The following is a 12,946-nucleotide window of genomic DNA, read 5'->3' as shown; positions in this document are numbered from 1 at the left end:
CTTTTTTTTTTTTATAGATAAATAGTTTTAATATAAGCGAAATTTATAAGGAAGACAATCGAAGTGGTCACAAATATCTATGTTACCTTCTATATGCTGAATATCTACATCCGTGCACATCGGACTGACCCATGTAACTCCATACGCTATTTCAATAAAATTCAAACCATGTGTGTAAAACACTAATTGACTTAGTTTTTATAATATTTCAACATTTCCGGATTAAATTAGGGGTGAAACCAGGTGAGGTGGGCAGTAAAAATAAAAATAAAATAATATGATGTTCCTATTTACAATGTCTCCCCACGGGACAGAGTTAGACACCAGGGTCGTTTTTTTAATGTGGAGAAAAGGAACAAAACTAAAAATTGTCTCAGTCGTGAAGGATTTCTCCTCCACTGACAGAGAACAAAAAATTGAAGTGCATCTGAAGAACAGATACTACACTTTGATCTTGACCCGAAGGCATGATGTTATGAGCATAGTGAAAGTACATTGTAGTTATTTGCATTCAATCCCGAGCAACGCCAGGTCTGTCTGCCAGAATAATAATAATCATAACAGCTGTGTGCTTTTGAATAATAATGAAAAAAAAAAAAAAAAATTAAAACTAAAAAACAATTGCGATTTTGCGTTTTGTTACCAAACCAAGAAGCGATTAAAACAAATTAAAAAAAAAAAAAAAAAAAAACAGTAGTCAATAATACACTTCAAGTAATCAAGAAATCAAATGCTATTTTTTTTTTGGGGGGGGGGGGATGCTGAAAACGAATATATAAATTTTTTTTTGGGGGGGATGCTGAAAACGAATATATAAATTCAATGTAAAATGAGTTACCCACTTTCTAGCCACCTAGTGATAATTTTTGTTGTTGTTTTTTGGGTTGTCTGAAACCTTTTTTTCGTGAATTTTTACCTACTTTCCATCTTAATCACCTTTAAAATGACTTTTACAGATTTTCAGGTATGCTGAAAACGAATATCGCATTTAAATTATCATTAGGTGGCCAGAAAGTGGGGGATTACTTTACATTAAAATTATATAGAAAAGTGACCCTCACCCCCACTTTCTAAAAAAGTAATTTCTTCATATGAAAACTATTTCTCTGCACCACTTAAATGTTCTATTTGTTTTCAGCATACCAGAAAACCTAGAAAAGTCATCATTATAAAGTTTTTCTTGGAGTTGGAAAGAATCTTAACATTGACCGCTTTTTTTTTTTTAATTACCAAGGCTAGAATGCAACTCAAGGATAAGAATTAACGAGTGAAGTAGACGGTAAGACAACACTGTGATAATAAATAATGATGGGACTTGGGTAGGGTTTAATTATATATGGACAACTCAACAAGAACTTATTTACATTAAACTTGGAAATGACTGTTATAGTCAACTAGGGAGTAGCCCCACGATATTACATTCCACAGATGAGTAGTTCTAGGAAAGAAACTTTGCTCATGGAATTTACATTTAGTTTGTTAGCAGTTGTTTTAACTAGGCAAGTGTCTGTTGTGAATATTCTAGGGGGGGGGGAATAGATTGGAGCTAGATCAGGTAGCTACTATCTACTAGAAAAGTAATAAGGCAGAGATAGACTACGAAACAGTTGGTACCATAACTGGTTAACGGAGAGAAAAAAAAAAAAAGGCAAGGGTAACACTCCAAAAATATTGGAACTTACCTGATTTTGATAAAATCTTCCAGGTTTTTTCAAAACAACCGTATATTCCATGGCCTCCTCTTTGACATTTTTATTCTCTTCCTCATCATCGTCTTCTGACCAATCATTAGTCTCGATTCTCCGTACATTTTTCAGGTAATCAAATCGTTGCCTTCATTTCAAAGAAAAAATTTTTTTTTTTTTTTTAGTTTTATAGGATCAAATATTACTTGACAATAAAAGACATACAAATCCTTAACAAAAAAAATAAAAATATGAACCGAGTTATCTCCCTTAGAAAATTGGAAAAAAAATAAGTATGAGTAGGTAATGACAAAAAAAAAAAAAAAAAAAAAAGCCGAGCATGCGGGGGGGGGGGGGTCTCCCTCCACAAGTAAAAAAATTTACTCTCACCATCACTAATGTCTGTGCAAAATTTTTTTAAATCCAATGCGTGGTTATTGACGAAAGTATGAACAGATGAACGATTTGGGGGCACTTTTACCCATAAAATGCCTTCGGAGGGGGGGGGGGGGGATTTTCGGTTTTAAGGAAGAATGGTCAGAAAAAAAAAAAAAGTTATGTTTTCTTCATTTATCATAAATTCAAAATAATTTTGTTTGTCCGACTGCTGATCATTCATTCATTTTATATGAATCAGATGATTCTATTGTTGGCATTCGTTTTCCTGGTATCTTTCTAATTAGAATTCTTTATAAAAAGACACCAGACACTTACAGAAGGAGCCGCATGAAGGTTGCCAACATCCCTAAGTAAAAGGGTTTTTGTGGAACAAACTGGATTTGAACTTTGTACACCTGGGTTATCAGTTTGTGTCAATAAGCACTTAGCCACTATCATCCCCACATCCCTAATAATATTGACCCTGAATGACATCTGTAATGTAGTCGTTACATGCCCACACTCGGGACCCACACGTTGTATGCAGACAGTCGCAAGGAAACAAAGGCAGGGAAAGAATTCGACCCCCTTTCTTTTTTAAAATTGAAACGACACTTTATTTACAGGTACTTCCAAAATAACGCCTTATCTCTTGTTCATAAGTCTTCTTGTACTTCAATGTGCTTAACAAAACTCTGCTGTGTTGAACACATGGTACTCTTTGTTCGGCCATGTTTAGAACACGTCTTTCCCTGTCACTAGCGGGCCACGTGTGTAACACGTCTATTTCTGCTCTCTCGTGTCTTGAGCACGTTTCAAATCCTCTACATCTCAAATACCTTTCGAATACCTGTTTCTCTGAACATGTCCTTTTTATCTCTGCTGTCACATCGCACATCCGGCTTGGTCATTTGCATATTGCTGCTGCTGCTGCCGCCACCATACAAGCCTCCAGATTCTGTTACACATCTAGGTAAGGATTATTATTATTAATATTTGCTGTTAATAATAATAATAAATAATAATATTCATCATGAAAAACTAAATGTGTGTCAGGATCAATATTATCAAGGATGAGGATAACTAATGACAAAAAAAGCTGGAATCAACAGGAATTTCCTAACCTGGGGTCATGGTCCCCTGCATGTGTGAAGAGAGCGAGAACAACAATTTTTTTTCCTACATGAAATTCATCTAACTCTCTTACCCCCATCATCATGAATTGCTTGAAGTAGTCTTCATGACAAAATTAACACATTCAATTTTAAGGGAACACAGTTTTCTTTATTAAAAAAAAAAAAAAAAAAAAAAGGGATGCTGATAAAAAAAAATCTGAGAACTATGACTTAGGCGCACCTACCGGGTAATGCTGACGGGGATGCTCAGGCAATTTTTGATAGGCCAGCGTTCCCTTTCTTTAAGAGCACTGGCTTGACATCCGTACCTTCCGACCTTGTGTCACATCTTGCTGAGGTGGGCAGCAAGTAAATCTCTACCCTCTTCAGTATACCAAAAATATTGGGATGAAGTAAGGAATATGGACCCCCGATCAAAATTATTATTTTTAATAAAAATATCAATTTGTAAAAATCCGCTTTTCTGGAGGTTGAAAGGCCAATCCTCAGTGAAAGCGACATTCAAAATATAATTGCAAATTACTTAGGATTTTTGCCCAATCATGGCTGACAGAACAAGAGCATGCTACTTCCATGGATTAAATAAAGGGTTTCGTTCAAAATTCCGTGCAGATTCCCAAGTTTAACAAAACAATTCATGAGCTTGACAAGATACACCTGAAGAAGGTCGGAGCTTAAATAGATTGAAACAAATGACACTCAAGATGAAAGCAGTCGTCCGAAGAATCCAAAAATCATGATCATATTATTGCACATGTTGAAAATGGTTTTAAAACAATAAAAATTAAAATGTTAAATACATACTCTTTTTGGAAAAGAAGAATCCTTTGCCGCCGTTCATTTTGATCAAGGATATCCTTTCGGCCTTTGTATTGGCTGAATCGTGGATGGGGTGCGGCTGTCGTGTTTGGTTCAATCGTTACTTGGAACGAAGAGGCAAAATTCTCGCTCAGTTCTTCCATGTTAGACAAACTGTAGAAAAGTTTAGGAAAAAAAAAAAAAAAAAAAAAAAAAAAAATGAAATTTAAGATGAAATAAATTTATAAAAGAGAGCGAGAAGTAGCAAGACATGGGGCGGGGAGAAGTAAGAATGTTATGAGCAAGAGGATTGGTTAGTTGTTTTTGTTTAACGGCATATCAACCTTTTTCAGGTTATTTAATGCCGAATCCAAAGATTCGGAAGAAAAATATTTTTTAATAGAATATATTTGTTGTTTTCACGTCGGTTTCTATTCAACCCATAGTTGGGACCCTAACAGATACTACCACTCCGGGTCAGAGTGGACCTGGGAGCAATGGTAATTAAAGGGTGGCTCCACACTCCCCAAAGCCCACAAGCTGGGGCCTAACCACTGGATATAGTTTAAGGTCATATCCAGGACCCCCATTAAGGGACTTTTACCCTCTGCAGGGGGGGGGGGCAGTCGGCGTATTCTAATGCCCCACCGACAGGGCCTATGAGTAAGAGGAAGGCAATAAAGAAAGAAAGGAAGACAAAGTAGAGTGCATATGAGAAGGAGGTAAATCGAAAAGCAAGAGAGGTGTGAGAAATAGAGCAGGGCTCTACAGTTGCATTTGCGAGTAATTTTTCAAAGTGGTGACTAGAAATAATGAACGTTTCTGAATTTTTGAGATGAGGATTGGTTATATGTATTTTATTATTCATCGGACTACTGTTCTCATCTTAAGTGTGATTTTCACAACATTCCGGTCAATATAACCGCCAACCTTCTTCAGGTGTATCTTGTCGAACTCAAAAATGTTTCTGCCCAAATTCCCGAGTTCGACAAGATACACCTGAAGAAGGTCGGAGGTTACATCGACCGAAACGTTGTGAAAATCACACTCAAGATGAGAACAGTAGTCCGATGAATAATAATACAGAAATAATGAAACGCTTATCTTTTGGCGATTGTATTTCTTTTACAGACAATCTTCCAAAGCTCACAACTGAGTGAAAAATATATTTTCAACTTTTTTTTTTTTTTAATAAAATGAACAAAATTAAATTATTTAAATAATAAAAGTTTTATAGAACAATATACTCTTTTTTTAGCGAAGGCTGTTTAAAAAATATCTTAAGAAATGAGAATGTTTATACCTTCAAGTATCAACATAAAATTTGTTGTATATTTGGAATTACACTTATTAAAAAAAACACAGAAAAACCTTTATGATGTACATACTCGTCACAGAATGAACATATCATATTCTAAAAATCATGTGGGTTTGGCTAGTAACTTTTCTATTTGGCTAGTAAATGAAAATATTTAGTTGTCAAAGGTCAACTAAAGATAAATTTGTCTGTAGAGCCCTGTAGCGAGAAATTTTTGTCATATTAAGTCTTACACGTGTTTCGTCAGATAGCGAAAGATCACTAAGCATCTCCTCAGACACAAGACCACTCTCTCTATATATATATACATATATATATATATGTGTATGTGTTTGGAGAAAGAAAGAAATTGATGGATAGAAAAAGAGAAAAAACAGACAGAATGACATGGAAATGAAAATTAAGTGAGACAGTAAAAAAAAAAAGTGGGGGGGGGGGCCGAAAGAGAAAGAGAATGTACGAATGAATTAAAGAAAGAGCAAGGAGATGAAAGAGATAGAGAAAGAGGGAAGAAGGATGAGAAATAAAAATAAGAGACACAAGAGAGATGGAACGAAAAATGAGAGAGATATTATTTATAAAATAAAAGAGAGAGAGAGAGAGATAGTAAAGACATGAAGAGAGAGAGAGAGAGATAGTAAAGACATGAAGAGAGAGAGAGAGAGAGTTGTTAAGACATGGGGGAAAGAAGTAAGAAAGTTACAAATAAGAGAGATCAATAGAGAAAGCAGCAATTGAAGCACATGTCTCCACATAGAAGTTCTACAGCAAACCCCACTCTCCCCAATGGTTTACTTCTAGTTGCACAGCTGCCATTGTTCAGAGGCTACATACATACTGCAGATTTATCCGACATAAGTCCAGTACAAACAGGCAAAAGCTTTTAGAAGCTCGAAGTAATTGTAAGAAAGAAGTAGCGACAGCTAAGAGAGAATACACCGAAACCATCAGAAAACACATTGAAGCACAGAAATTAGGAACTCTTGATTTCTGGAAAATCTACGTGTAGTAAATAATGGGCAATCGACAATTCAGTATCCACCAATCAGGAGGTTGTTTGCACAGCAAGCAAGAAAGCTAACATGCTTGTCCATCAGTTTGCCTCAAACTCTACTTTGTACCCAGCAAACCACTCCCTCCCTGATTTTTCTGTGGACTGAAACCACACTAGACAATCTGAAAATCACCCCCTCAAGTTCATGATATCATAAAAAACCTAGACACCTCAAAAGCATGTGGACTTGATCTCATCCCGGCTGTACTATTAAAAAATGCTCCGCTGAGGTTGTTATAGTTCTCTCCACACTCTTTCAACAAATGCCTTAATGAATCATGCTTTCCTGACTGCTGGAAAACTACTTCTGTGGCACCAATTTACCTATTAAATTATGGCCAAATTAGCCTCCTCCCTTTTTTTTGCCAAAATATTTGAGTCCATAATTAATCAAGCTCTAGTCCACCACCTTACAGTTGCTAAACTTCTGTCCAACCATCAATATTGATTTAGGCAAGCCAATTCTACCGCATATTTTCTGACTAATCTCTGAATGTAGATACCACGCACTGGATGAAGCAGGGGAGCAGAGGGCCCTAGATATATCTAAGGTTTTTCACAGGGTATGGCATGATGGTCTTCATGAAAATTAGATTCTATGGTATTACTGGACGAATACTTAACATAATTAAATCCTTCTTAAATAAGAGAAGAATCCAGGTTGTCCTTGATGGTCATAGATTTAAGCAATATGATATAAATGCGGGTGTACCTTAGGGGTCGATCCTTGGACTTTTATTATTCCTGATATTCATAAATGACTTCCCTGATAAAATAGTTTCTAAGATGGGTATATTTGCTGATGACACCACGCTCTATGACAGGCATGAGGGGAAAACAAATGAGCATATATTCAAGGCAATGGCAGAAACCCTAGACGAAGACTTCCAGTCTGTAGTGGAATGGGGTCAAAAAATGGATGGTAACGTTCAATGCTGCCAAGACTAAGCTCGTTTCCTTCAATAATTACAAGAAACCTTCTCAACCACCAAGAGCTATGGCTGAAGATACATTACCTGAAAGTACTTTGTTCAAACGTCTCAGCTTAACGTTCACAGGGAACAAGAGTTGGATCAAATACATTGAGAGCACTGCCAAGGCTGCTGCAAAGAAGGTGGGCTCCCTCTACCGTGCTAGAAATTTACTTATGCCTGAAAGTATCCTGTACCTCTACAAGGCCACCATTCGCCCATGTATGGAGTATTGTTGTCACATTTGGGCTGACGCATCTACCACTAGTCTCTCGCTTCTAGACAGGATTTAAAAGAGAGTCGCCAATCTGATAGGTCTTGAACTGTCATCTAAGTTTCAACCTCTGTCCCATCGACGAAATGTTGCATCCCTCTGCCTGTTTTACAAGTATTTTAATGGTGGATGCTCCGATGAACTACAATTCCTTGTATCCCCCTCGACGTAAATACCCCCGACAAACCCGACAAGCACCAAAGTTCCACCTTTACTCAGTATAGATCTCTAGATGTAAGAAAGCCTTTTACTCTAATAGTTTCTTCGCCAGAACTGCTAGACTTTGGAATTCTCTTTCAGGTTCCTGCTCCCTGACTGTACTGATATGCAGAAATTCAAGTGTAATTTGAACAGAAATCTTGCTGCTCAACTCCCTACACAGAAATCTTGCTGCTCAACTCCCTACACAGTATCCTTGCAACTTATGTCTCTGATAGTAGCCCCCTACATCAAAGTGGCACTGTGCCTTGTTTGGGGTGAAAATGTAATTTAAAAAAAAAAAAAAAAAAAGTTTAAGCAAATAGGCGCCTTCGTAGGAATACGGCATTGATGCAAGGGAAATAACTCTCGTTGACTAAAAGACATTGTGGTGATTTAAATCAACGATTATTTCAGCATATGGACACATTTCAAATGTGTTCGTAAGATTATATGCGTAATACTAAATGGATTTTAACTCGAAATAGTTCCTCATTTACTAACGTTTAATAAAAACAAGATAAAACAATATTTACCGTTTGTACACAATTTTTCAGGCCGCTAAACTGCATGTGCATATGAAAGAAATGGATGTTTGTCCAGAATTCCCCCTATATCAAAAAGCAAAAATAAGGAAAAAAAAAAAACCCGTACGTGTATGTATCCGTGACAAAAAGAAAATATCGTACACTAAAAAAACACACACACACACACAAATTGATCATGTAATTTTATTTGGTGCTTGTTAAGATATAGTCGGCAAATCGATTTTTAAATATCGTTTTAAACCAAAACAACAGTACTTACTTGTCATGTCGAAAATAGTAGCATATGCAAAAATTATGAAAATTCGGAGTAGAACAACTGCTATCGTGTTTTTTAGTAAAATAAAAAGTGTCACTATCGGCTGGAAAAAAAAAAAAAAAAAAACGCCAGCCATTATAGTGAAGAAAAGGAAGATAAATATATCCCCTGTATTCGCAATCTTCAAGGTGTTCACGAGTAGGGAAAATGCCATTTATTTTCTCCTAATTTTCCGTAAAAATTATTTTTTAACTACAGATAATTAATTTTCTACTTGATGAATGTTCTGTATTTTTTTTTTTTTTTTTTTTTGGACTGCTGTTTTTGCTTAAAACAACATTTGGTAAATTTTTACTTGGTTTCCGCCCAAAATATGTGCGCTTGCGCGTACAACAATGGCCACCATTTTTAAAATTACATTGCCTAATATCGTGAAAACTACTTATTTGCTGAAATAATACTACCTTTAAAAACTTCTTTAGGGGTTTTCGGGTGTGCTAAAAACGAATCTCGCATAATTGGAGCCGGCAACTACGATCATATATGCTTAGAAGCGCGCAGAAACGTGTGCGGAGGGGAGGGAATGAAGTCACAAGATTATAATAATTATTATTATAAATAACCCAGCACGCGCATATTTCTGTCGTGTGCGCGGTAAAATTATGCGCGCACTTGCACGTACAAAAATCAATATCTTCTTTTATTTAATACTAGCGAGGGGTACCCCGCGTTGCCCGGGTGTTTGTAGGTGTGTGTGAAAAACAACAGGTGCCCATGAAAAAAAAAAAAAGCCTTGACGACGCGCAGTTGGAAAATATTAAAGTGTGAAAAAAAAACAGGTGCGCGTTTTTGATTGACGTGACGGCGATAGGTATTCAGCAGTTAGCATTTTGTGCGGGACAGTTTTTAATGAGGTCAATAAATCGGTTTGTTTGTTTTTAAAAACCCGCTCCCTCGTCTCGAAATGAAAGCTACCGTCTGATATGACGAAGTCGACATTGACCAAACGTTACTTAGCTCTCTGGAGACCACTGGCTCTGGGCCTGTGATTAGAGTCGAGTTTCGCTTTTTGTTTATACCGAAAAACGAATATAACGCGTGCCGATGCGGGAAATGTGGAATAATTAACGTTTGAAAGTCAATAAAATTAAATAGACAGGCGAGCTCCGTGGTTAATTGCGAGATATTACAATTTATAGATGATATAAAAAGTTTTAAGTTGTGAAGCGAGCGAGCGCTTTTCTCTGAAAGAAGCCTTTTGTGGACATCGAGGAAAAGCGTACAAACATACATACATACATTTTCGCTTTTATATATATAGATTTTCCTAATTTTTGGTTTGCTCCGCATTATCTTGTAACTTCATCCCCCCCATACACGTTTCTGCGCGCCTGCAAACAAGTATGGTCGTAGTTCCTAGCTCCAATTTTAAATACAATATTCGTTTTTAGCATACCCGAAAACCCATAGAGAATTTTTTAAAGGGAGGTTGTGTGTTGGTCTACCAGGTCATATTTACCAAAAATGAATTCATTTTATCGCGTTATTTTCTTTACAATTTAATGCCCCCTCGCCCCCCCCCCCAAAAAAAACGGTAAAACTATACAAACACCGTGACAGCGAATTAACCCTAACCCCTAACCCTAACGCTGTCACGGTGTTTGTATAATAATACCAAAAAAACAGCGTCGTTTAACTCCTAAAAAAATAAATTTAAAAAAAAAAGGTGCTAATGCAGAGTGATCCGCGCTAATTTTTTTTAATCGTATTTCCACGTTTAATTAAATGTTTTTTATTCAATTGTAAGGTTAAAGTACAGAATAGGTACAAAACACCCTCCCCATGTTAAGAATGGCTTTTTAAATAATGTTATTATTTCAGCACGGATCACTCTCTGCATGAGTACCAAAAAATAAAAAAAAAATGAAGATTTACTTAAACAGCCTTTATGAATAATAATAATACGAAAAGAGAAATTATTTCCCCCCTCCTCCACTACGAAAATTAAATTTATGTTTTTTTTTTTAATTTAACCCTTCCTCAACAGTGAAATCTTAATTAAAAAATATATATATATTTTTTTTTTTTTTTTTTTTTTTTTTTAAGGGGTTGATTCTGGGGCTGGCTGGAGCACTAGCACTGGAGTGGAGCAGCACCAGCACCACGTCGTAAAAATTTACCATTATAATTTTTATAGAAATAAAAATTCAATTTTTTTTTGCTAGAATTTAAAATTTATCTGAATTTTTGGTACTTGTACAGTTTAGTCAAGACATTAAAAAATGAAAATATCGAAAAAAAAATTCAAATTGTATGTATCCGTTATAGAACGAAGTTCTCCGGAAAAAAAATTCACTTAATTTCATCAGGTAGTTTTTTTTGTTTTTTTTACAGCGGAAAAACACGTTTTTATGAGAGCGCGTTCAAGGCGGCCATCTTGGATAAAAAAAAATTGTTTGAATTTTAGAAATAACAAAGGGAGATAACTCCCGTTAAAATACTGACACCCCCCCCCCCCCCATCTCTAAATACTAGCTTTTCTCCCTAAAAATTGAACATTTTGTTCGAAATAATAACAAATTATTTTTTCGCTGTAAAAAAAAAAAAAAAAAAACTACTTGATGAAATTAAGTGAATGTTTTTTTTTCAGAGTACTTCGTCCCATAACGGATACATACAATTTGAATTGAATAAAAAAAAAAAAATTTAAACATTTCGATATTTTCATTTTTTAATGTCTTGATTAAACTGTACAAGTACCGATTTTTTTTTTTTTTTTTTTTTTTTTGGTGCTAGTGCAGAGAGTGATCCGCGCTATTTTTTAAATCGTATTTTTGTTTCATTACCGCATAAATAAAACAGAAAAAAGCATACTTGAACGGTGTTTAAAATGCTAAATATTGAAGAAGAAAAAGAAAGAACGTCGCCTTTCAGTTCTATTGAATACGAAACAATAATAAACACTCATTAAACGTCAACAAAAAGTACTTACTTATCATTATTTACAAAAATGTGATGACAATATGGTATGCATGATTAAAATCCAAACAGCGGCATAAAACCAACCAACTGAAAAGATTTTGTTTTTTTTTCGAAGAAAACAAATTATGAAAAATTGTTAAACGATTAAAAAGGCCATGTGCTCTTTGATGACGGAATATTTTCCTTTTCTGTTTTCTGACAACTAGAGAGCGCTAAAATCCTTTTCAAGTCAACTAAATTTGAGTTACTTCCCTTAATCAAATGCTTTTTATCCCATAAGTTCTGCCCGAATTTTTATTTTTAATATGGAATGATGTCTATATTAGACTCGAGCATTAAATCGTGGCCTTCGTTAATTCGGCACTGTATCAAATCAGGCTCTTGTGGAAAGGTAGATGAATAAAATTTAAATGAGAGAGTTAGGACAAGAAACAAAAAGGAGAAATTATATATATACTATCAAAAGTACCCGTCATTGACTGGGTTCAAAAACATCCACAAAAAATGGCCTCTGATTTATGAAAGTATGATAGGAAGTAATCTCCAAAAATACCGTTAGGGCTTACAACATGGCCGCCAGAAGAGTCACGTGATCCGGTTGATCCAAAACATGAATCGTGCAAATGGAAAACGCAGCCTTGAAGGCAAACTTTGACAAACAATCACAATTTGTTTGTATTTAATTTTTTGTTGATATAATGTTGTTATAAAAATAGGCAAACTTTGAGAAACAATCTTAGGTTGTTTTTAGTTAAAACAGTGTTTATAAAAAGTATTTTATTCAGAACAAACAAGTGGTCGTGGTCGACAGAACGCAATTGAACCATGACAATTCCTGGAATTGAACCACGACGATTCCTGAAATTGGAACTGCTACCTACCTCAGAGAATTACAAAAATATCAATGGCCCTTAACGTATCACCCTTGTTCCTCGTTCCTCGTGTTCATGACAATAACGCTATACTTGGCGAAACTATGACATTGTCTCGGCTAATGTTAGCAATGCCAGATGACGTGCACATATTGACATGGCTTGCACAGAGACGTCTGATAGCCAATTCATGCAATTGTCAAATTTGTGGGTCACCATGCGTGTTGGCTCGATATTCCGAATCCAAGGATGGCTGGAGATGGTGTTGCCGAAACGATGGATATCGTAATACAATTAGAACAAACTCTTTTTTTCAAAGAAGCAACCTCAATCTAAGAACCATTGTAATAATTATGTATATGTGGAGCATGGATTTTCCACAAAAAACTATGGCAACAGAAAGTGAGGTGAGTGCCAACACAGTGAGCGACTGGTGCAACTTTTTGAGGGAAGTGTGCACTCAGTACATTGAACAA

General features: G+C 35.7%; 1 protein-coding gene across 6 annotated transcripts in view; it reads right to left on the bottom strand.

Annotated features, from left to right (window-relative positions):
* The window catches only part of LOC145247478 (snurportin-1-like), a 57,333-nt gene that overhangs the window by 30,056 nt on the left and 14,331 nt on the right, over positions 1 to 12,946 (bottom strand). For 2 of the 6 annotated variants that reach the window (XM_080109277.1, XM_080109279.1), the window contains 3 exons: positions 8,349 to 8,423; positions 4,004 to 4,171; positions 1,683 to 1,833 (listed from right to left, as the gene is read on the bottom strand). In XM_080109277.1, coding sequence (XP_079965403.1) covers positions 1,683 to 1,833; positions 4,004 to 4,161 — 309 coding nt within the window. In that variant the 5' untranslated portion in view covers positions 4,162 to 4,171; positions 8,349 to 8,423. Of the gene's footprint in view, positions 1 to 1,682; positions 1,834 to 4,003; positions 4,172 to 8,348; positions 8,424 to 8,619; positions 8,720 to 11,608; positions 12,181 to 12,946 lie in introns of those variants that run through there. The other 4 variants (XM_080109281.1, XM_080109276.1, XM_080109278.1 and 1 more) reach the window with 4 other exon arrangements.

The sequence above is a fragment of the Euprymna scolopes genome, chromosome 25, assembly GCF_053919585.1.
Source record: "Euprymna scolopes isolate OS-2025 chromosome 25, ASM5391958v1, whole genome shotgun sequence".
Classification (NCBI taxonomy): Eukaryota; Metazoa; Mollusca; class Cephalopoda; order Sepiida; family Sepiolidae; genus Euprymna; species Euprymna scolopes.
This window is presented reverse-complemented; position numbering and strand designations above follow the sequence as displayed.